General features: G+C 49.1%; 1 protein-coding gene and 1 long non-coding RNA gene across 5 annotated transcripts in view; both read right to left on the bottom strand.

Annotated features, from left to right (window-relative positions):
• The window catches only part of ARHGAP26 (Rho GTPase activating protein 26), a 157,469-nt gene extending 144,563 nt beyond the window's left edge, over positions 1–12,906 (bottom strand). For all 4 annotated transcript variants that reach the window (XR_009959932.1, XM_062587664.1, XM_062587665.1 and 1 more), the window contains exon 1: positions 12,647–12,906. Coding sequence is in view for 3 of the 4 variants with exons in the window: in XM_062587664.1 (XP_062443648.1) it covers positions 12,647–12,800 (154 nt within the window). In the remaining variant the exon portion in view is untranslated. The remainder of the gene's footprint in view (positions 1–12,646) is intronic.
• Positions 12,907–16,220: 3,314 nt separating this feature from the next.
• On the bottom strand, positions 16,221–20,027 carry LOC134146956 (uncharacterized). Its single transcript, XR_009959926.1, has 3 exons — positions 19,921–20,027; positions 17,576–17,636; positions 16,221–16,950 (listed from the first exon to the last, which is right to left on the bottom strand). It is a non-coding gene; the product is annotated as an uncharacterized LOC134146956 (long non-coding RNA).
• Between the last annotated feature and the right edge of the window lie 5,041 nt (positions 20,028–25,068).

Genomic DNA, 25,068 nt, shown 5'->3' with positions numbered 1-25,068 from the left:
CCCAGTGTGGCACAAGCAAGCAGCTGCTTTGCTAGTTGGGAAGCCCATGGCTATCTGGGCCACGGCTCAGCCCCCAAAGGGACTTCTGGTACCACTGAGGTGGGTCAGCTCACTCGCTGCTCAGGTGAAGGCTTTTTTGCTGGTCCTGCCACACACTTTATGCAGATGCGGCCACAAGGGACATGCAAACCAGCAAGGAAAGAGCTTCCCCTCCACTTGCCCCATGCTGGGCTTGTCACCGCCCACAATAAAACTCATTTGTCCCCAAGAAGAGGATGCAGCCTCTGCTAGAGAGGAGCCCACCACTCACTGCCCCCTCCCCCAAACCTTGGCATCTGCCATTCCCCAGCCAGGGACCCTCTGGGTTTCCAGCAGGCTGTGGAGCACACTGCCTAGTCCCCTCTCCTCCAGGTGGGCCTTGCAGAGGCATCAGTGCAGCTGAGCCTTGCGCTGACTCATCTGAGGTCTCCAGGAGGCAGGAGAAGCAGCTCCTAGGACTCCAACTTTATCTGCTTTCTTCTGAAGAACTTCAACACCTTCCCCCAAGCCCTGACTAAGCGACTTGGCTTCCCGTCAAGCTTGTGGGAGAGGGAAAGCGAAACGCATGCTGGGCTCAGCAGACACCAGCTCCACACATCCCCATCCCCACCTAGAAGCAAGCGTAAGATCTCTGTCCGGGCCACGAGTGCTGCAGCGACACGGCTGCTGACAGTCTCCAAGTGTGATTAACCTCCAATTAAAACATGCTTGGAGACCATAAGCGGTGCTGCAGCCCTGCTAAATCCCCTGATCCGTCTGCCTGCTCCCTCCATCCCCTCCCAGAAGAGGGGGGCTCAAGGCCCAACGCTAGCGACGTCTGAAGGTTTCTGCAGACAAGAAACAGGAGCTAACACGGTGCTCATTCATTATCTTGTTGGCCTGCCGAACACTCCCTCTTCCTGCAGCCTGCTTATAAGGCACAGAGGAGGAGCAGCAGCCTCCTGCCCGAGCTCAGATTAGCCGGAAAAGAAGGTGCAGACAGCGGTCTGCAGGGAACAGGAAAGGGCCGTTCAGAGTGATCCGCAGAAAGACAAGGAAGCGCACCAGACTGCCCGGACTGTCACGTCAGCTCCCCTCCACAGACGCCACAGCAGCCATGGAAACGCTATTTCCTTGCATGCACTCTGAGTGTTACAATGACTTACCACCCTCAAAAAACAAAACAAACAAAAAAAAAGCAAAAGAAAATTCTCAGCGCAGAGTGCCAGGCCACTCGGATAGCACAGCGTTCACTGCACAGAGTGCTTGGTGGAGCATCACTCGGTATACGCCTGCTAGCGTCAGGGCTGCATGGAGCAAAAGGAGACCCAAGGAGAGATTGTGCCAGCCTACTGGCAACCCCTGCTCAGCTACACAAGCTACACAAGTGTCTACTGCCCTGGACACCAGTGGTTTGCATCTGAGCCGAGGAAGGATGGGAAGGTACCAGAAGAGATCTGCTGCATTCCTGAACGCAAGTCCCAGAGCTGCGGGCAGCCCTGTGAGAAAAGCCTACGCAGAAGAAACAAGTCATCTGCCCAACCCCATGTGGCCCTAAAACAGAGCTAAGGTCATTTTCAGAAGTGTAAAAACACGGCTACAGCACGCTGCAAGAGGAGGATAAGAGCAGTGAAGGCATCAAGATTTCCCAACTCTCCCACTAGTGCCAGGAAAACCACTCCTTTGCTCTCCAAAGCACCCCAGGAAGCAGAGCATGTCCCTCACGAGAAGCACATCAGGGAGCTAGCACACGAAACACACACACACACACACACTCACACAGAAATTGCCTCTTGAACCAAGTCAGGCAAATGCATTTAATGCCAACCGCGAGCAGGACACAGCAGATGGCTGGTTCCTGATGCTGGTGAAGCAGTGGCAGATCCCAGCCGCCATGCGACAACCCACCATGAAATACTCTCTCTACACCTCTGTTTCTGTGAGACTTCAGCCTTCTTAGATTTATACAACTTCTACTTAGATTTTTTTTTTCTTTTTGGTACTTTTGTGACTGGCTTCGGCAATGAAATCAATCTCAGAAGATCCTGCCTTTCAAAGCAGCTGTTTATTCCACCCTCACCAACCCAAAAGGGTTTATTTTAACTGGTCATTTTGACACCTTGGTTTAGGGTGCAGCTGGTTAAGTGCCTTCAGCGCCGCAGCTGAGCGGGCTGTGACACAGGGACAGCAGCTTCTTAAGACAGTATCACCAGGACTAGTGTGTCGGGACGTATGCCCAGATTTGCTCTGTAGCACACGCCCAATTAAAAGGACCTTCAATGCTTTGTTAATGAGCTTTCTTGTAACATAATTTAAAAGATGTAATAATGCATGCAAACTTCCTGCACTTCCAAAACCCTTCTGCTAACCAGAGTTTCTTTCACTGGTCTTAAAGAGAGGCCAGATCCAGCTACACCTCAGTACAGCGAAGTGTAAGAGAAGATGCACAGGTGTGAAGTTACACACTAGAAATGACACAAGCATAGCATTTACTGCTTAACTAGAGGAGTCCATCCCAGCTGAAATCCAAGCTCTTTGCTTTCATTATCGCCATTGCATTTCCAGTCCCCTGAACACAGAAATAGCAGAGGTGTCCCAGCTTTGCACACAGCAGGAAGGAACAGTGCATCCTCCCCAAGGAACGAGCGACGGGCTTCGCCTCCAGTGTGGGTGCTTGGGATAGAAGAGAACGTAAAGGAAAATGCATCTGTCCAGGGTTGGGTACTCACGTGGGACAACAGGCAGACACCCATTTAGGGGGGAAAAAGCGTGCAAGTCTTCGTAAAGCTCACAATAGACTCTTCTGGATTTTTGTTCTCAGTGTCAGGCTGTAACTGCAGCCTTTCCACTACCCAAACGCTGTGGGTATTTAGGATGAGACACAAAAGCTAACTCTGTCCTGTCCTCTGCAGAGGCAGACCGGAGGGGAGGGCAGTGCTCAGCTCCCTTGCAAATACCAGGGGGTCAATAAGCAGAATCTGCACACAAAACTCACTACGAGAAGCTTAGCAACAGAAACAACGAGCTTCTCTAGAACAGAGAAATATTCCTGTTACTCGTTTCCACTGGAGAGGAAGAAGAGCTTTTAAACTGTGCTGAAAAGAAATCAGAGTGCTACAATTTGTATTACATCTAGCTTGAATAAAATACCAGACAAGCTATTAAATATGTGACTATAAAAGCCACAGGAAGGCTAAAAAGAAGGAAGTCCTCTTTCTCTTGGTCCTGTTGGCTCAAGGGTAGGACTGCCTAGCTGAAATGTAATTATGTACCTCTCCCTTACTGCAAAATAATCCTTGCACTGAATGTTTCCTACAGCCTTTCAGAAAAGAAGAGGTGAAAAATACATCCTGACATGGATGAGCCATGAGTTTGAGGCTGAAAAAGGTTGCAAAATTACATCTTCACTAGTCGAACAAAGCAGAAAAAACAGCAGCAACTCATCTTAGAAACACAAACCAAAAATCATGTGCTTCCCATCTCAAATTGTGGTTAGCTTGTACGGCCAATGTAAAGAACATAAGCTGGCAACGAAGGAAAAATTTACCGTGGCCAGCTACTGCTTAATTTTGCACTGTCAATTAAAGATCTTCCCAAATCATAACAGTGAGATGTAGGGAAAGCTTTCTTCTCAAAAACAAGAATCCTCCAACAGCTCTAAAATAATGACATTTACACTGCAGAATCTAAAACTAGCAGCTCTTATCCCCCCCCGCCCACCTCCTATTTTCCTCTCTTTAAGCAGAAGGATGCTAAGCCCAGGATGCATCCGACTCCACAGCCAGGAGCACTGCTGAAAAGCCATCTTGATCCAAGTCGCATCACAAGTAGAGGCACAGAGCACTTGGTTACGATGGTCTGCGAAGACAACTGCATTTTAGAATAGAGATAGCATCGGGCAGTGTGGTCTGCAGGAAAGAGCACAACGCTGTGAACCAGGAGGCCCCAAATTCTAATCCTGACTTGGCGACCGATTCACTTCCTGGCCCGAGGCCAGTTGCTTCAACCTTGTTTGAGTTTCCACATATTGAAGTGGGGATAACACTTAACTCCTATCTCCCAAGAGTATCACTGAAGATTAGTTAGCTGAAACCTATACAAAGCTCTCAATGTATGTACTATTATTAACAACAATATAACCTGAAACTTCCATTCAAGCTGCTATAGAGATCTCATCCATCTGCGCAGATTCATTTCTCTTAGGAGTGAAGAGCTAGAAAACCCTTTTGAGCTCCATTTTGGTAAAATAAGCTGTCACATATTTGAATAAGCAACAAGTAAATTGAAGAGGAAATCTAGTGCACTGCCAGCCCAAGGAAAGATTAGATCTAGATAAAGCAACCAGATTTCAAAAGCTTTGAATACCATCACCTGCTGCAATTATGGTACTAAAGCAAGAATTCACTGAATAATAGAGTTTGAGCATCACAAGGGCTCCTGTCTTCTCTTAAGAGTAGGTGGACCTCTTTTCCTTCTGGATAGACCGCTCGCACCACAAGATGAGCTGTTCTACAAGGCATGCAAAGATGATTATAATGCAAATGCCCAGTGCAAAGGAGGAGGGTTGAAGTGCTGGGTGCGATTAGAAGGGGACGAGCAGAGAGTACAAGCTTTGTGTCAAAATCAGGCAAAGTATATAACCCCTGCTTTGGAGAATAAATGAGCAATGCCAGGGATCTGAGGAGCCGGGTCCTCCCCCCACACAGATCCTGGATCCAGCCCGGCACAAGCCCCCCAGGAGGTGGCACCGACGGCTCTCCCCTCCGGCTCTTCTCTTCGTACAGGTCCTCTCCTCTCACCATATTGCAGGAACACGTAAAAGCAGAGACCTCCCAGGTACACCACGGCCTCTCGCCGCCACAGCACAGGGAACTAGTGGGCGTCCTGCCTGACCTGTCTGCACACAGACAGCGCCCACATTGCCTTCAGGAGCAACTAGAGAAACCCAAAATATACATCAGAAATAATTTAAACCACACACTCAGCTCTGCTGGGTAGACCCACTGCCCTGATTTCAGGAGCGGCAGGCCCGGCCCCGGCGGTGCTGTGGACGTGCACACCTTGGGGATTTCAGACAGCCTCTCCGACTCCAACTTTACACGCATTAATGCGGTTCAACCCACCAGGAGACTAATTAAAAGCGTGTGCTCCGCCAGAAGATTGAAAGGCGACCGCATTTCTTCCGACAGGCTTCAAGCGAAGCGTGCCTGGAGAGCGATGGGGACGGCTGCCCAGGAAATCGCAGCCTCGGCAGGGGAGCAGAGCCGCGCCGCTCGCCGAGCGGGACCAGGCGCGCCGGCCCCGGCGAGGCCACCAAGGCGGGGAAGCGCCAGCGGGGGACCCGCAGCCTTCCTCCGCGTCTGCTCCAGGGGGGCCGATCAGCCCGCGACGGCATCGCTCCCCAGCCGGCCCGAGGCTGCTCGTGGCCCGGCTCCCGAGCGGTCGCCCTTCCCCGTGCCGGGACGCTCCCTCCCTGCCAGCACCGCCCCTCCTGCGGCTGCGCAGCGACCTCGATCGCAAAGCTGACCTGCATGAAAAATAACCAAGGGAAGAACAACCAAAGCCCCAAACCAACTGGACCGCTTCCTCGGGCAGCTGGGGCAGAGCGCGCGCTGGCCGAGACGCTCCTTGTGACCAGGCATCCTTTCTGCCCTCTGCCCTGGCTCCAAACAGCCCGCGGGAAACACGGCCTCGCCAGGGGTGCAAGCTCCCGGGTTCGGCTGTCACGCCACAGATCGGGGGAGCAGGGGCCCGGCTGCAGCTTCAGAGCCCTCCACTTGCCAACAGTCCAGCTGCAAAAAACTCAGTGGAGCTCCATGGCCTACAGGCACACACAAATTGTACCCTGCAGCAGTGCTTAGGCAAGAACATGCAAGCGCACTTAAGATCAGGGGTGTGGACTAGTTTGGTGGCTTAAAATTAGTGCTTAGAAGTTAGAGAAACAAGCAAAAAAGAAGTTCCACCATGCCTTCACTGCAGCAGCAGAGTCTGCATCTTCGACTCTTTGGATCTATGTACACAACTGGCCAAGGAGCAACCTGAAAGCCAGGGAGAAGACAAGTCCAGTGACTCCCATCTCCCCTAGACACTGCACAGGGCCCAAAACTCAGACAAATAACCCAGATGTCACTGTTTCATCCTCCCTAAAGGGCCATGCAGACAGAAGTTTGGATCTTAGCGTTGGCCAAGCTCCTCAGCCCAGCGAGGGGCCGCTGGATGAGGCGGCGGCTCATGCAGCACCAGGCGATGCTGGGGCAGGAGCAGACCCATGTGAGCACACACCTATCCCCAACCAGTCAGACAGGCTCCCTTCTCCATCCAGGGCACACAGGCAACTTCCCTCACGCGAGGAAAAGCTTCCTCGCATGCTCCCAGGGGACAGACACTCTGGAAATAAACAGGTAGTTCAGAGATGAATTGTTTTGTTTTTTGAGTACCTTGTGACTCCAAAAAGCCACTTGTTTCAGACAAACAGGCATCCCTCGAAGGCAGTGTCAAGGACAGAACCCGGCTTGCCTCCGCCCTCTGCTCCAGATGTGCCTCGGCGACTCCTCTCACGACTCTTCCAGATTCTTTCCTTGTTTCAGTCAACCAGGAGCACTTCCATCATCATGCTTCTGATCCCACAAAACAGAAGAGGGTCTGTAACATCCACAGCCCCATCACCATAGTGACACGGCACCTCTGATTGCACAGAGAAGTTACTAGGTGGGCTGCACGAGGGAAGGAAGACGCATCCGCGCAGAACCCTGCTGCAGCTATTTCCATTTAAAATGCCTGATGAGCAATCCTCCACGCACAGAAGCCCCCGCACCGCTTAGTAGTACGAGGACAGGCAACAGGTTCAAGCAGTCTGCATCCCCCTTTCCTCTTCAAGGTACTTTGCCTTATAAAGTCAACCACAAAATTCCTTAATACCACCACCTTCACCCAAAACTCAGCTGGAGAGAAACTGATCTGCCACAGGCTCCCAGGCTCCACCACGGCTACAGCTAGGACCCTCACTCTCTTTTCTCAGTACTGGTCTTCCCACCCAAATCCTCCCTGAATCCCAGGATTTTCCTCATTATGAAAATAAAGCCTTAACACGGCTGATCTTGCTAATTTGCCTCCGCCAAAAGAGAAATGAAGGAGGGTCGCGCTGGAGCCAGCGTCTCGATCGACGCTGCTCACCACACCCGCGGGAGGCTGCGGTACCCGCAGGCACAAGGAGAGCTGCCCAACAAGCTGAAGGCTCCCGACCAGCTGGTATTTCACCTGCACACGGGAAACACAACAGGGCCATGGACTTTGATATTCCTGGTACCTCCAGTTGCCACAGAGCAGCTCAGTCCAATTCATCCACTGAAAAACCTGTGGTATCCAAGCTCCAAGTTCATTATTTATGTCTTGCTTTGGTTCTTTGCACTTGCAAAACTTTCTGAATAATTTATGCATGGTGTATAAGGGAGAAAGAGGGACACATTTTGATGAAAACCAGGTCACTAAGTATAAGAAAGCAGTAATGGAAGACAATGGAAATAGGGACAGATACTCCCTTTCCGAAAAAAAAATTATTATTGGTATATAAACTTGAGAGACTCCCTAGACACCACAGGAAATTTAGCAAGATCAGTCCTTCAGCAAATGAGGATTATTTTTGAACTTCTCTTTGCTCGTTTCTTAACGAAGGAAAAAAAACCCTCTCAATTAGCAATACCAATTCTTTCTGTATCTTCACACAGGGCAAAAGCAGAGTGACTGCAAACATCTCCACAAAATCCACAAGAGATTTTCTTACGTGTATTTAAACAAATCTCCTCTTCCCTGACACACAGCTCTCGACACAGTGGGTTTTAAGAAGCACTAGAGGTGTGTGTGCAGTAAGCCCAGCCTAGCAAACCTAGAGCAGGAGAGTTTTGGGCAAGAGCTGCCTCGCAGCCCCTCTGCAAGCAATGCTGAACAGGTAGGCACCCACCACCCCGCCGTCCCGTCCTGCCTCTGGAAAAATGCCTGTACCAGACGTCTGTACCTGGCAGAGGCACCAGAGCACCCCTATGTCAGGGCGATGAGAAAGGCTCCCCCTCCTCATCTCCCCTCCACCTGACTGCATTACAGCTTCCGTCCAAATTGCCACTCCAACTTACTCCCTTCTCTCTGGTATAGAAAAAGTTAGTGTTTCCTCCACGTCCAGCACCTGTTCTCAAGTGAAGAGGATGTGAAACAGCCAGTAGAAAACACAAGAGGAAGGAAAACGTGAGAGGATATTGCCAAGACTTCAAACGACTTCAGTTTCACACTGCCTCACTTGTGCTATGATCCAAAATGCCGACAAACACCTCTTTCCCCATAGGAAACACCCCCTGGCTAGAGGTCTGCTGGTCACCCCTACCTGCCTGACACCATGTCACCACTGCCTCTGCAGCCATAGCCAGCTACAGAAACCAAGGAAAAGCCTCAAGAGTCCTCCAAGGCAATGTTGACGATATGTCCCAACAGCCCCTCCAAACACACGATTACCACGCCAAAAGAAAACAAACCATTTGAAGATACTCTAAAATAAAAACCTCAATAAGACAAGTGAGCATTGTGCTCATTATCAAGACCTATCACCAGTTACCACCTTCAGCAACTTCAAGTCAATGACAAACTAAAGCACTGTCAAAAATAGCCATTCGGGAACACACTTCCCTGCAAAGCATTAGTGAAACAGAGTGAACCAACTCCCCGTCTCACCCTGCAAAATACAGAACAGTAGTTCTCACTTTCAAGAATATCTTTATCTAGATTCAGATGAATACCCTGAAAGCTTATAATAATATATAGAACTTGGCAAGAATTCAAACTTTTTGTACTTACATAGGATATAAGTATGAAAGCATCTATGTAGGTCAAATCACCATATGAAAGATGGTGACATTAATTTGAATTCATAGGGAAAAAGCTGGGCCAAAGTCTGTGCTCTGCAAGTTTCCCTCTTCGTTGAATGGGATTACTGCAAACTTGTAGCAGCATAATAAGTTGTAAAGTCACTTTTATAACGAAAGTATAGGAAAGGTTAAAAAAGATCATGCATAAGGAAGAAACAAGCATCCTAGAGCCATAGAATATAGGTTGGAAGGGACCTCTGGAGATCATCTAGCCTATCCCTCAGTGTAGCCCATACGGGGACCGAACCCGTGACCTTGGCATTAGCAGCACCACGCTCTAACCAACCGAGCTGTCTTGGGACAGATTTCTGATCCCACAAAACAGAAGAGGGTCTGTAACATCCACAGCCCCATCACCATAGTGACACGGCACCTCCGATCGCACAGAGAAGTTACTAGGTGGGCTGCACGAGGGAAGGAAGACGCATCTGCGCAGAGCCATAGAATATAGGTTCCAATTCTTATTTCCAACTCTGCCAGCAACTATCCCACAAAGGAAGAGCTGTGCATCTCCGTCCAATACACCCCAGAACCCCATCACCCAGCTCTAGAAAACCTTCCTATTGAAATGTTTTACAGACCAGATCTCTGAGGAATTTGTCCTGCTCTTGTGTCACCACATGCATGTTTCTACATGCACATAACCTGTCAGCTACTGCAACGCTGCTAGCAAAAAGCCAGGCAATGGCGACACAAAGATTAATTCACAAAGTCTTTATTATTCACACCCATAGCCACTGCATCCTAGCCTCCCGGAAATCAATGGAATAAACTCCCAGTGCCCTTAAAGGAATTAAAATTTAATCCAAGAATGTATTCAATAGAGGCTAGAAAACAATTCAGTCGTAAAAACATCCTTATCTTCAGAGAGCAGTGAACTTTCTTCCTGTCGCAACACAGAGAAAAATCTTTGCAGCTTCAGCCAGTGAAAGTCTGCAGCTGAGGACTGTGCCATTCCCTGTCCCGGGAACCACGGCAGCCATCCTGCGCCAGTGGAAAACAAGCCAACGATCACCTACGAGCATGCAAACGCACGCGTGGCAATCCAATTTAGCCTATGTGAACGAATGCCACTAGAGAAAGGCAAATCGTATCAATTCAGTGAACCAAAAAACACTTGTCACACAGCATGAGCTGGACAAGCGGAGTAACCGTGCTTTGGCCAGCGTGAATTTCCTTAGTCAAATGCAGTCTGAGCGAATTTCTTATCAGGAAAGCTTAGAAAAAATAACATCAGGACCCACAACTTACATTCTAAAATTTGTTTTCAATAGAGAACCCAACATTGATTTGTTCTTAAATAAAATGAATATTCCAGGAATAGCCAGGCACAGGCTGTCTTGCAACTGTAAGGCAAACACCCTGCACTAAAACCTCGCAGCTCAGATCTGCATAATGATAAGTTTACTAGTATGGAGGGGAGGGTTACCCAAAATATGAAGAACCGATACGTTGCGGGACCTTGCAATTCAGAATTTGTAGGGTGAGATTGCCAGCGCAGAGGGAACCGACACTTGCAGGCTCAGTATCAGGATCGCAAGGGAAAGAGCAGGAACCAGACCCCAGCAGCTGCGGCTCCGCGCCGAGGAGCGCGCGGCTGTGCCAAAGCGGAGCGCGCGAGCCGCAGGCAGGAATGTCACCTGTCTCCGAGCCGCAGGGGCGAGCCCTGCTGCGTTTCGGTTCCCAAAATAACCCTGCGGCATCCCAAACGCCATGCTGGCACGTCAGAGCCAGAGAACAAAGCGTGAGGATGCCACAGGAGAGCCTGGATGCATTCTACTACGAATCGCATCTTGGGAGCGTGCATGCACACAGCTTTCCTCTCTTCCTCCCCTTCCATCCCCGCTGCTGAGCGGGAGGGAATCAAATCACAGCAAAACAGAAGTTTCGGAGAGTTCAGTTTGATTACAACTTACTTTGCATGAAAACCCTACCGGCCAGGGAAGCTTTCCATCATCTAGGCCACTTCACAGTGAGAAAGAGAAACCATAAACCCCCAAATTACCTCACTGGGGAAATTACAGAGATGAAATTGCCATTCAAGGAGCGCATTTCAACCTACTATAACAGACCTAACCACCCTGACCAGACAAGCAGGGCTGCATGGGACAATACGGAAGGACTCCGGTCTTCCGACTGCAGAGACATGAGCAAAATTAACTCGTTAATACCACGAGCACAAGGTGGGAACGGTGAATCAGAGGTAGAGCACATTAAAGTGCTGCTGCGAGATATGGGCATTTGCGTGCAATAGCCTGGGCGCCGATCTCCCCTCAGCACCAAAATAGCCACCCACGTGTGTCAGAGCTTCCTTCTCTTACAGGACTCTAAACAGAACCAGGAGCATTTTGCAGTTTTAACCCCCGCATAGCGCCTCTCTTACAAACAATCATCTCCGTTTCCGTTCACGGGGCCGGCTCGGGAGGAGGAGATGGCACAGCTGGGAGCACGGCCCCGCAGCCCCCGGCGGCGTCCCGGCCTCCCCGCGAGCTCCCGAGCCCCCGCCGTGGGAGCGCCCGGCGGCACGGCAGGGCTCCGGCGTGCTGCCCTTTCGCCGGGTCGCGAGGCCAAGCGGAGCAGGGAAGGAGAAACTTCTGTTTCCCGGCAACCCGAAGCTCCGCTCAGCCGGGATCAGGATCGCAGGCGCTGCTTCTCGCGAGCTGTCTTTGCCGCACGCGCCTCGGATGGGAGGACATTCCCGGTGGTACTGCAATGTCCATGGGGAGCAAGTGACCCACGGCCGAGGGCAGCTGCCCCCGCAGGAGGACACCTCCCACACGTCACCCTCCCCGAGGGCCAGAAATGGGGCGCTGGGTGTTGCACATGTGCCTATCGCCCCTTAAACAGGACCAGGGCCAGGCGCAGGGCTGGGGATGGGCACCGCACTGCTCATGTCCCCTACCCCTCCCATAACAAACCTGTCGCTGGGGATCTTGGATGGCAGAGACCGGCACGGGCAGAAAGCTGTGGGGAGCAATGAGCGTTCCCACAGGCAGCAAAGCCAGACCCACGCCAGAGTGCTCCAACCCACTGCCGGGTGTTTTCCACCCTATAACACCTGCGCATGGGGCAGCACAGCTCCCTTAACGCAGGCAAGGGGCAGGTTGGCCATGGACAGGGAACAAGACTGCCACGAGGGACAGGTGGATCACGATGGACCAGGAAGGTCATGATGAACCAGGGCAGCTACCACAGAACAGGTGGGCCACAGTAAGCCAGGACAGCTACCTTGGCCAGGTGGACTCCCACAGCCCAGGTTGGCTCCCACGCACCAGGTGGAGCAGGACAGCTACCTTGGCCCAGGTGGGCTGCCGTGGACCAGGTGGAGCAGGACAGCTACCTTGGCCCAGGTGGGCTGCCGTGGACCAGGTGGAGCAGGACAGCTACCTTGGCCAGGTGGGCTGCCGTGGACCAGGTGGAGCAGGACAGCTACCTTGGCCAGGTGGGCTGCCGTGGACCAGGTGGAGCAGGACAGCTACCTTGGCCAGGTGGGCTGCTGTGGACCAGGTGGAGCAGGACAGCTACCTTGGCCCAGGTGGGCTGCCGTGGACCAGGTGGAGCAGGACAGCTACCTTGGCCCAGGTGGGCTGCCGTGGACCAGGTGGAGCAGGACAGCTACCTTGGCCAGGTGGGCTGCCGTGCACCGGGGGGGGCAGCCCGCACCGGACCGGGAGGGGGGCTCTGCAGGAGGGGGTCGCTGCCCCCGGGACCTCACTTACTCTTGAGGGCGGCGATGAGCGACTTCCCGTCCTTGATGAGCTCCTTGATGAACTTGTTGGTCTTCTCCAGCTCGGCCTCGTGGGAGCGGAGGCGCTCCCGGAACTGGGGGCTGTCCAGGCAGCACTCGCTGAACTCCAGCGCCGGCAGCCCCATGCTGCCCGGAGCGGAAAAATGAAAAAATAAAAGAGGAAGAAAAATTTTAAAAATTAATTGAAAAGCTCAAGGCGCGGCGCAGCTCCACGCGCGCAGCGCCGGGGGGAGCGGGCCCCGCGGCGGGGCGGGGCGGGGCGGGCGCGCCCCGGGCCGAGCGGGCCGGGCCGGGGCAGGGGCGAGCGGCGCGGAGCGCTGCGGCGCGGCGGGGGGGGGCGGTGCTGCCGCCGCGCTGGGGGCCGCCGCCCGGGCACGGCTGGCGGCGCGGCCCGGCGCCGCCCGCCCCGCCTCCCGCCGGCCCCGCCCCCGCCAATGGCAGCGCGCCGTGCCCGGCCCCGCCTCCCGCCCCGCTCGCCGCGGCTCACGCCATTGGCCCCGTTCGAACGCGGCGCCGCCCCCCGGCCAATCAGCGGTGCCGGCCGCGGGGGCGGGGCGCGGCGGGCGGCCGCGCTGCCGTGAGGGGACGGAGCCGGATCGAGCCGGCCGGGCGGCGCGGGCTCGGCCGTGTCGCAGCGCCGCGGCGGCCGCGCCAGCGGCCCCTTGCCCGCGCCTTTCCCTCGCCGCTGCTGCGCTGCCGGCTCTCCCTTCAGCGTCTGCCGCTCAGATTATTTCCCCAACGTTAACAGCACCTGGGGGAACCAAGCCCTCTGCCTCCCAGCGCAGCGCACTGGGAGGGGAGCGAGCAGTCGCCGCCTTCCCGCTTCTGGCGGGACCCAGCCTCGGGCGGTTGGTGGCCCCAAGACGACAGCAGCTGACCAGCAGCGAGAGAAAGGAAACGCTCTCAGGCTGACACAACATTTAGAAATGCAAACACAGTCTTCACGTAAGCGGGCCCGCGGCCGCCTCCTCTCAGCCGGGCTCTGCCGGCAGCCTAGCCGCAGCCTCGGAAGCTGGGGCTCGGCCTCCCGCGACGGCTGCCCCCGTGCAGGGCACCACCCTGGGCAGCCAGGAACCGCGTGTTTGCCCGTGATCCCTGTGCGATGCCTGGAGTTCGCCCTTCCTGGGAGCCCAGCCCCAGCCAGGGGAGGCCGCCAGGCTGCCCTGCAGCAGACTCGTCCAGGAGCGGAGCACAGCAAGGGGACGGCGCTCCTGACAAGCCAGCCGTGAAACGTGACGCAGGGCCGGGGCCAGCTTCACGCCTGCTGGCAAACTCGGGGAAGATAGATGTGTTCTTGCACGAAGTTCAGACTTCATGTAATACTGACAGCGTGCGACCCAGCACAAGCTTGGTGGTACAAAGTTAATCCATGGGCATTTTCTAGTGAACGCATCCAGGCACGGTGACCTGGCACCACCCCTGTACTGCCTGCTCTCTCCCCCCACCACCACAACTCTGCTGCAAGGTCTGAAGCACGCTTTTCTCCATCATGGCACCACAGCCTAGCCCAGGCACTGATTTCAGGTGTGGTTTGTGAGCCACATCTTTTTTCCATGCAATTTCTACAAAGTGGATGTAATACTAATTAAATGCTTATCTTAAAAGCGGAGTATTCAGTTTGATTAGCTGTAATTTATGCCATATGCATACAGCCCCATAGAAGCACCACATTATTTGTATTGTGCTCCTTTATTCTGCGCTGTACAAAGCCACAGCAGCACATTTTTTGGTTTTGTCATTCTACATTGCTATTGCTTATATTAAAAGTGTTCCAGCACTTGCAGCTAATATAGAAGAACCTGTAACTAGATTTATAGGACACTACCTTAGAGGACCAAAGTATCTGGGACTCAAAACATTTGTGCTCAACTTCTCCACCTTTCCAGAATCACAGAAAGTAAGTGTTGAGACCATTTTCTGATGAGGACAAAATTGAGACAATGCAAAGCTCTGTCACACATACAATATCACACACATACCAGGACTGGAAACTAAGCCTCTATCAGGCAGTGACCAGCATGCCAGATGTGCACTTGTCCTCCCACAGGCTTGCTTGTGCTGTGCTCTTTTTTGAGCTCCCAGAGTCTTTCTTCTGGCAGAAGCAAGGCAGCAGGCAATGGGGAAGAACAGCCACTGAAGTACTGCAGCCAAGCTTTGCTGGGATCATACACCCAAGCTATAGAAGAGTATCAAATGAAAAACAAAAATTAAGAATCAAAATTTCCACATTCTCCTGTCTGTGGCTAAGAGTTTGCATCCCTCAGCACATTTGCCTGCCTGCTTTGATTTTTTTTTTTTTTTTTTAAGCAACTTTGTCTTACATCCCAGTAAACTGAATCAATTGGACACTGTACATGGCTCTGGTAATACTTCTATTTAAACCAACAGAAGCATTCCTAATGGTCCTGGTGGGTGCAGAATTTGGCCTGTCATTAGTGTCTAGCAAGTACTTCTCTAAAGCTATGCTCACACATAGTTGAAGATCAGAGTTGCTGCTGCTGCTGCAATCCCCCACTCCCACCTGTGAGCTTGTCCTTGAACCAAGCTTTCTCTCTTGCATAGACTCTCATCCCATGATTAGCTCCTTCAGGGTGCTGAGTCAACAGAAAACTAATCCAGCACTTACCAAAAAAAAAAAAAAAAGAAAAAGAAAAATTCTCATTTCTACCTAGTTTAGTTCACCATATGATCAAACAACCACTGGTATTAATGCAAGTACATGGGCCACTACAGTCCTGACTGCATGAAAGACAGTAGTAGTGTCAACTCATATCAACTCCAACTGCTGTTCCCAGCCTTCTCCTGCATCAGCATTGGGTCGCAATCTGCTGGATTAGGTAGCATTGTCTGATTTTTTTTTTTCAGAATTAAATTTCAGCTGGATCAGCTCCAGATTCTGGCTGAGCATGACATCTCTGCTTCCCTTTTGCTGACCCACCACAAGCTACATTTTCCTGCCTACTACTTTTTGCTTCCTGTGGTGTTTACAGAACCTTCTTTGAAATAAAATTGGCTACTGACATGGTAGAAATCAGCCACTTTTCTGAAGAACTTTTCTGCCAGTTGAGCAGGATAAGCAAGGCCCCAGAAGGACTGACAGCACCAGAACCAGCACAAGACAAGCAGAAGACCCACATGAGCACAAGGAGCAGGGAGTGGCTGGGGCACTGGCCCAATTCTCCTTTCAGCAGCACAGAGCTGCTGTCAGCTCCATGTCTCACCGGGCAGCAGAACAACCCAGACAGATGTGGAGATGGGCCTTGGGGAGGCAGCAAGGCTTGTGTTATGGTGCATGCATCCGTGTACAATTACTACAGTGCCTGTCAGGCTGTGTTAAACCCTGTTATCTTCCAAATACCTTGCATCAGTGAGATTAAAGGCTATCATCACACAGCTGACATTTGCCAGTCTAAGCCTGTAGCCTCCACTCTTTGTGGAAATGGGGACCTGTGCTGTAAAGGATTTGAGGGAACAGGGAGAACCAAGGTGTTAAAACCACCCATTAATTAGATCCTAAAACTAACAGATTCGGACATAAACATTTATTTAAAACCCAAGAGACTGCAGCAGACATTTTGACTATTAGAAACCAGGCGCCACATGCAGAGTTTCTTGAACTTGCCCTCAAGCAGTGTTCAAGATCCATTTATTATGTGACTACATATCACCCATGTCTCTCGCTATCACAGATTTTTTCTGAGTTGGACACAGATGAAGCATCATACATGAAGAAAAAAAGTTATAAATACATTAGACCTTTAAAATGAATCTATATGAATCTTCTGTTGCAAGTCAAAGGGCATATATTGACCTATTGTACTGACAACCTTTTGAGGGATCAGATCATTGAGTCTTGACTTTGTTAGTTATGAATACTACACTCTGAAGTAGACACTCTTAGAGCTCCCCCTTCTTTTCCAGCATAGTCATGTCATCCTTGAAATGTTCTGTGTGCGTTTTTGTCCAATAGATCATCTCCTTGTGGCTGCAGCAAATAGTCTTAGAGACCTTCATTATGATAAAGAGTGCTCCCTCTACTGAATGCTAGTGTGTTTTACATATAGCAAACAATTAACATGATTTTACATGTATTTTGCCATGCAATGATACCTGAGTCACACTTCCAGCAGTAGTGTCCATGACTTCCCATGGTCATCAATAGATTTTTCTTGATTCTTTTCTTTTTGTCAACTTATGTCTTTTGTCCTTGCAGTCCCCATCCTGGTCTTCAGGAAGATTTGCACAGATATCCAGGACAACCCTGAATGTAGGTCTCTATAAAGAACAGAGATTGAAGTACATGAGCCTTTGCATAGGAGGCAGAAGTAAAAAGCAAGTCAAACTGGAGTCTTTGATCCCAATCTGCAAAACCTTTTAGGCTCCTAGCTTACAAAGGTCAACCACCAATAGATTTAAAGCAGACCAAATTCTTTGCAAAACTGGCCATTAGCTTGTTATGCCACCATTTCTCCTTGGGATTTAGGGTCTAGAAGAACATTAGGATCAAAGCAGTGTCAGGTGCTGGCAGAGATACAGGAGCCAGCTGTGCATACTCCATCTCATTTCATGAACACTACAGATTTGCTAATTGTTTTTGTAAGCTAGTTCCTTTTTGAATGCAAATAGCAATGTGAAATACTATTAGTCAGTCTGCACCGTCCCACTTGTAGCAGAAATGACCTCAACATCTATTTCCTTCCAAGTTACTATATTTGTTGTTTGTGCCTTGGGCAATCATTTGTTGTCCCCTGCAGAGTGCCTATTACTATAACTATAGCTGCTACTGTCCTGTCATCTGTCTGTCTTTGACTAACTGGCATCTTTACTGCTTTGGCTCTGCAACAGTCAATTATCTTCAAACCCAGCAACCACACATGCCCTAGACACACCAGCTACTTACAGCTTCATCTCTGCAAAGCCACTTCCCCATCACATGTCTCTTCCACATCCATCCAGGAACACTGGGAAAAGAGCAAGAATCTAAGTTAAAAAAAAAAAAGTCACACCCAAGTAGAGCTACCTTGAAAAACAGCATGCCACCATTTCCTTTCATCTTTCTGACAGGTGTCAGGTCAAATAAACCAAAACCCAGCTTCAAGTGAAGTAGCAGAGTGCTCCAGGGTTAGGCCGTGCACACATTTTACATCCATTCACCCCTACATATATGCAGGAAATTCATATAGTGAGAACTAGTATTAACAAATTATAGAAAGAGGCATGTCCAGCCCTCCTTGAAGAGGCAGAAAATGAACTAAGACTCAAAAGCCTTATATACTCCTGACCTTTCAACTGACCCCCCCGAAAAAGATGTTTTGCTAACAAGGGCAGTCCTTTTGCACTGTGAGGAATCAGATTTGAAGTAGGGGGGTAGCACTTCTAACTTCATTGATTTTTGGCCTGATTTTCCAAGTGCTCCTTGCGTCCCTCTTCTCCAATCTCAGTGCAGCAGTTTAGTCTCTTTAGCTTTCCACAGTCATCAGAATGTGTCTATGATCATGCCCTTTTTAAAACAGTTTTGACAGATTTCGGGTATGGCCCACTTAATTTAGCCTTTGCCTGTTAATGCAGCTTGCTGTGGTGAGGAAATCCAGCTAGCACTCCATGTTTCCTTAAGTCAGTATAATGTCCCTCTCCAGCTCAGCACTTACCTGGTTTCACAGGCTGCAATAACATCGTCAGCTAACCTCAGCCCCCCTTTGGATCCCTGCTAGTGACCTTCATCCCTAGCTCATCTTCCTGCACTTGGGCTGGGACTCAGGCTGCTGCTCTGCTTTTGGGGAGCTGAGATGACTGGGGGGGAGGGGGGTGTTTTTTATTGTATGCAATTTTTCCCTCTTTTATGAGTATTGCCAGTGCAGAAATACTAAGCCTTGACACAGGGCCACTTGAATATAACATATACATCTGCAGTCTTAACCAGAGCTGTTTTTCTAATCCAGTCTTACCTGGCTGCAGTGAGTCTGAAGGTATTTGTATTGGTTCATGTCAAACCATAGACCACTCTTGTGATCACTGGTTAAATCTCTTCAGTTATGACCAAATAAACCCATTTTCCTAGAGCAATATCTTCTGTGTTAAAGCAGGATTAGAACAAACATCATCTTGAAGCAAGACACATTTGAAGTAATAAAGCTACATACATGCTTGAAAGGAGGCAGAGACAAGTATGTTCAGCACTTCCCCTGGTGACCACTGCTACAAACCTTCATTAGCATTTACTGTCTTAGCAGTGCTTTAAAAGATGTGAACACACTTTGCACATAGTATGTGACTAGCTTGCAGTCAATATGTAATGCTGCATAGCATCATTTTGCATTTGGGAGATATTTTTGCTTGTTTGGAAACGACCATTGTCAGTGTTTCTGGAATGGGACCACTGTTTAATGAGAAGGCTCTTACATTTTTACTATTTCATTAATATTTATATTTGGCTTGACAGACATCTGCCCTGACTACTAACTTCTTCTGCCATTACAAGTTTGTGACCCCCCCTTCCCCCCCCCCCAAAAAAAAAAAGCAGCCTGCCATCAGGAGCCTCCCTGGAGCACAGGAAATACTTTTGAATCCTCTTGCCTTTCTCTAGTCTGATATTATGCTTTGACTTTGTTTCCAGGATGATGACCCTCATAGCCCTGAAGGCTGGACACCAGTTTCTACAGCCAAAGTGTCCTTTGTCTTAATTTGGTGGTGATAATTATGGCTGATGATCAAAAACACCATGAAATCAGCATTTTGAGCTTTTTTTTTTTTTTAATATAATCAATCATGCTCAGGTCCATGGTTACATTGTTCTGCCCAGAAATTGGGCATAAGATAACCTACAAAACAAACACTTTAAAGAGCAATGCCTTAATCACAAGATTCCAGAGGCTTAGTTCTCCAGTAGCACAAACCACAGTTTGATTAAAGTCACAATGACTCCTTTTCTAGTCTTATTTTAAAAGACCATTCATACTGTGTTAATGACACTACACATACATGTACAAGACAAAGCAGCACATTACTATCTGGTTAATCTGCAGCATGGCTTAGACTGCTACAAATTATGAAGACAGTGACTGTGCAGTCATAACCTCTGGAGATGTGACATTTGTTCTGAAACAAAAAGACTAGTGTAAAAAATTACTGGGTGAGGAAACTAGTATGTCTAGAGGCATTTAGCACATTTAGCAACACAACATAGCAGGAAGAATACACAAAAAAAGACTGAACTGTTCACACGTGTGTGTCTGTATGTATAACTACCTTCTAGGCAAAGAGAGGGCTAATTGCATTGAAGACTCATGGTTTCCTTGCTTATGGCTGGGGTCACATCTCATCCTGGAGAGAAGGATGCCCATTGTCCTTGGCATTTGCTGTGCTGCCCAGCAGCTTTACTAGCTCTTCTCTTCTGCGAAAGAGAACAGTGGTTATTTGGCAAACACCAGAAAAGGGGAAAAAATCCCACTCTCCCCACAGCTGCTGGAGAAGTTAAAAAGAACACATCACTGCAGGCCCTGCAGGGGGAACTTCTTACATGTGTAAGAATGACAGATGATATGAAAACAAGAAGAGTTTCATGCTTTCTTTTCTTTTTTTTTTTTTTTTTTTGGGGGGGGGGGGGAGATGAAGAATTCCTTAAGGAGGGAAGATACACACAACAGAAAATCCACCACATGATCTGAGGCAATTACACAGGTCCCCTAATTAGCTCCACAGATCACAGTCTCAAGAGCATTCTAGTTCTCTTCTAGCTTTTCTTGCTTCTTAACACATCCTTGTGGATAAAGTCCTCCAAGAATAGGAGAGGATTAGAGCAGCAGGTTTGCCGGGCCCTGGCTGTCACAGCCATAGCCCTCCAAACAGGGTTGTACATGCCACTGTCAGCAGAAAGCCCTGCCGAGGCCTCGCAGACCTGTGCGCCACGACGGACCGGCAGGCCCTGCACCCAGCTCCAGCAGTGCCCAGAGCACAGCAGGAGCGCCCAAGGACTGGGCCAGCCTCAATCACTGTGGGCTCTGCAGCAGTCAGCTTCGACCTGATAGGTAAGGATTAAACTGATGGCCACGTCAAAATATGGGAACACATCCCATTGAGCAAAAGGCTTCCTCAAAGGAAACAGCATTGATGATAACATCTCTAAGTTTTCTGGGAATATTTTCCTAGAGGAAAATAAAGGGCTATCAGGTGAATTTGGGCAAGGATCAGACATCAGCCAGGCTGCCCAAATTACAGCTAAACACACAAAGACAGGATAAGAAATGAATCCACAATGAAAAAAAGTCAAATTAGTCACACCCCTGTAAATTATTGTAGCAGAGGAGGAATCTGAAATGGAAAAAATAATAAATGAACCAAAGACAAGAAAATCTTCAAAGTAGGTCATGGAAGAAGCATTTAAATAAGAGAGTTTATTACAGATATGACAAAGTTTCATTGTCAGGAAAGGCCAAAGAGTTATGTCTATCTATTCTTACTCATTTATTCAGGAAAAAAGAAAGCTCATATGAAGACCAGCCAAGCAGCTGCCATTCATTTCCTCTACAAACACAAAACATCAGCCTATATCCACATTGCACATGGAAGCTTCAGTCTCTTAATGCTCCATGGAAAAACACTTCCACAGAGCTTCACACAGAACAACAAGGTGGGACAGGGAATAAAGGCAAAGGATCAAAAGGTCCCGATGAGTGAGGGTCTAGGAGCTCATCCATCCTTTCACACATCAGCTTATTTATGCCTATTCTGAAGAGGAATAATAGCAATAAGTGTCCAAAGATGGACATGCTCAGGAGTAAAGGTGGAGCCTACCTTTCTTACACCTGGTGTAAAGGGAGTTTTACCAGAGCCTAAAAATTGAAGTCCTTCCACCACACGCATGCCACACATTTCCTTTGAACTGGCACACAGATTTGTGCCAAGAAGTGTATTATATTCCTTAACTTCTTTATAGAGGACACCCTTAGAAGTCATTGATTAACAGACAAAAAGCATAGTTTATGCAACCCAGACATCTGATACAATAAGAACTGCAGCCCCAAGAACCCAGTTGTGCCAAATGAACACAGGCTATAGAGCTAGGGTAAGAAAATGAATATTGTATGAAATTCATAAAGCAATTTCCAGCTTCTGCTATTTGTGCAAAGCTTTCAAAAACTCCCTGGCTTGGAGGAGACTCACTGCCCTGTGTTCCTTGGCAGGATTTCCCTCCAGAAGACTATTTCAGCTTTTTGAGGCTGAACATGAAAATCATGCCTGGGCCCCTGAAGGGTATTGAGATCTAATAACATCAAGGTTATATAGAGGAGTAGCTAGCTCACAGGATACCTACATGCAGCAGCACTATGCTAACCATAAGAGCTAGAGCATCAGAAATATAATGCATATCCCCAGCTTTGTAAGGTAGGCTGGGAATCAATAGCTGAGAAAGACAACTCAGAATTAAGAACACTAAAATTCAGGTAACTTTTTAGGCTTAAGCTTTTAGGTCTAATATTTGGCCTCTCAGTTCAGCAGAGACAACCTGGGACAGTCAGGGGGGCTGCTTAAAGGCAGCCAGTTACTCAGAGCCCCCACTAACAGAGCTGAGCCCTCAGCAGCCAACAGAGCTCAGCCACCAGTATCACCCTGCAGAGCACAACTCTCTCAGCCGCTCTGCCTGCAACAGCCCTTTATCCAAGTGTATATCAAAAAGATGAACCCAGATTAGCTCCTGTAGCAGAGCCCACGCTGCCAGCACGAAGCCCACAACCAGAACAGGAAGGCTTTGGCCACCTTGGCATTAAACACCTGCTCCCCCAGGACACCACTACCTGAGGCAGCCTGGGAGCTGAAGATGAGCTCCCACAGCAGCAGCAATAGCCCAGATGCACTGCCATACAGCAGAGTTGCAGGCCCCTTCCCCAAGCAGGGCACCGGGCAGCCAGCCTGCAGCACTACAGGACTCTCCCAAAGACAGCCAGCCCAAGGGCAGCTCCAGCCCCCGCTCCTTTTACCTGCTTGGGCTGAACGCCCACACCTGGTAGGAGGGTGAGGTGATAACGCAAAACACCGGAGCACCAAATCTCTGCAAACCCAAAGGGGTCTGAAGAGTTTGAAGAGGGGAGTGAAAAGCATTCACTCACTGTGTAGTTAAGTTTTCTCCCCCTTTAGCATTTGGGCCTCTGCGCTGCTCTGTCTTGTGCGGACGCTTAGCATGGCTTGCATGGGTCACGGAGCTGATCAGCCATGCATAAGAGCAGGTAGCAAACTGGGTGGGCTTTAGCTAGGTCAAAACCCAATCCAACAGAAGTTGTGGGCCCACTCTACATGTCAAAACATAACAGCAAGCTACAATAAAAACACAGGCACACGATGAATAAACAGCACTTAGCAATTTCTCTGCTTAGCTGTGAGTTACTTAGGAGCACAACGCAGATGGGGCTACTTCGTGCAGGCTCCTTCTGAGATGGTTTCAAAGCCATACAAAACCCCAGTCCACTTAAATGAAGTTAAACTATCAGAAGACAATTCCAACGAGAGGAATGTTTTCCCCAGATTTGTATAACCACTGGAAAAAAGTCTCAAACCTCTGTGAAATTGATCTAAAACTGTGTTTCCAGGAATTAGAACCAGAAGTTCCCAAACCAAACTCCAGTTTCCTTTCTGGAGGATTTCCAGAGATGTCTGCTGTGCATTAGCCCTGGTATGACCTGTAAGATGGATGTAAGTGCTGGCTCTCCCTGTATAAATATGAATTTCCTCCAGGTCCTCCTCAGTTGTCTCAGATCTTGCTGTGCCATCTTTTCTGTGTCTCCTCTCATGAAAGCTGGATCAAGCTTTTCCTTTCCCTTGGCCGCCAGGGACCATCTGGCCATCCTTTAACATAGTTCTTCTGTCCCAATGCCAGTTTTACATCAACTTACCACTGTTGGCTTCGGTGGAAATAATTTTTATTTTCCTGATTACAGTGAGGCTGCTGCCTTTCCTGAATAAAAACGGACACAGAAGTAGTTAACAATATCTCCAAAATCCTGTGGAAATCCTCACTAAATACATTGCCTTTGCCCAGAAATCCAGACAAAGTGGTTTGCTTTGGTAGGGTGGGATTCAAAATCTGGATCTAAACCTCCTGGCTCCTTCTGCCCAAATCATGCACCATCTCCACAAAACCCTGCAGAGACCTGCATGGATCACAGCCAGGCACTCCTGGCTGGGTTGGTCCTAAATACCTCTCTGCAGACCCAACACCATGCAAACTTGATTTTTGCGTGTTGAGTTTGGGGTGGTTTTTTTAGTTCTGGATGCAGCCCTTAATTTTGATCCTTTTCTGCAAATCCAGGGATTGAAATTTTCTGTTTCTTCTCCCAGTATAAAAATCTGGAAAGTTGCATAAAATGAAGAAGGAAGATGTATGTTTGCATCTTTGGGCATTTTAGTGCCTAGCAGGCAGTTGTGAAAGGGCAGCTCAGCGGCTGTCCGAAGTGACAAGCAAGCCAGAGGAGTTAAGAGGAAGAGAAAAAGAGAAGTTGCAGCCAGGATAAGTTACAAGAATGGAGAACAAGAGCCAGGAAACAGATTTGCACTTTGTTTTCTTAAGTTAATGAATTTAAGAACCAAGATGACAAGCAGTTCTGCAGGAAGATGTGCCAGCTCCATGTCCCTCCTGCAAACAACCAGCCACGCACAGAGGAAGGGATCGGATGTTTAAAACAAAAGACGTCTGTCTGCTAAAAGGAGGTCGCTTCTTCTGAGCTGCCTGCACACCCTGGATGGATCAGAGGTGATCAGCCTTCCTTCTCCCTGTCATTAACATCCCTGAACCCAGGCCGATACAGGCACAATATTTTAGTGAGAAAGTGAATCAGATGTATTCCTACGTCTGAGAAGTTTCAAAACACCTCCAAAGGAGCATGTTTTGCCTACAAAGCGAGACAGCACTGTGACATACCATCATCTGAGGAGCCATGTGGGATGGGACATCATGGCAGTAAGTATCAGACCATATTAAACTCACTGTGGAAAACATGAAAATCAATTAAATAATAATACATAGTTATGTGGTGTTATATCTCTCTGTACCTCAAAGCTCTCTGTGGAAATGAGTAAGAACTGACGGTGCCATTTTACAGATGTAAATGAAGTTAGAGACATTTTAAGTAGATGGGTATGTTTGTATAGCCGGATGGTCCTGGCCAGCTGTCAAGTCTTCAGGAGAATATGGAAGAGGACACAGATCATAAAAGAAGCAGGATTTTCATCTCAGCAGATCTCTACCATTATGATCTCTACTATTAAAAAAATCCAGTATCAAAGGAATTAAAAGTAGTTTAGGGATTAATAGACGTTTGCCGTGTGAGGAGCAGGAGAGATGTGACGTTAGTGATAATACCCGAGACACAGAGAGGAGCAGTCTTACACTTGTGTTCATTGTAC

This window comes from Rhea pennata, chromosome 14 (assembly GCF_028389875.1).
Source record: "Rhea pennata isolate bPtePen1 chromosome 14, bPtePen1.pri, whole genome shotgun sequence".
Classification (NCBI taxonomy): Eukaryota; Metazoa; Chordata; class Aves; order Rheiformes; family Rheidae; genus Rhea; species Rhea pennata.
This window is presented reverse-complemented; position numbering and strand designations above follow the sequence as displayed.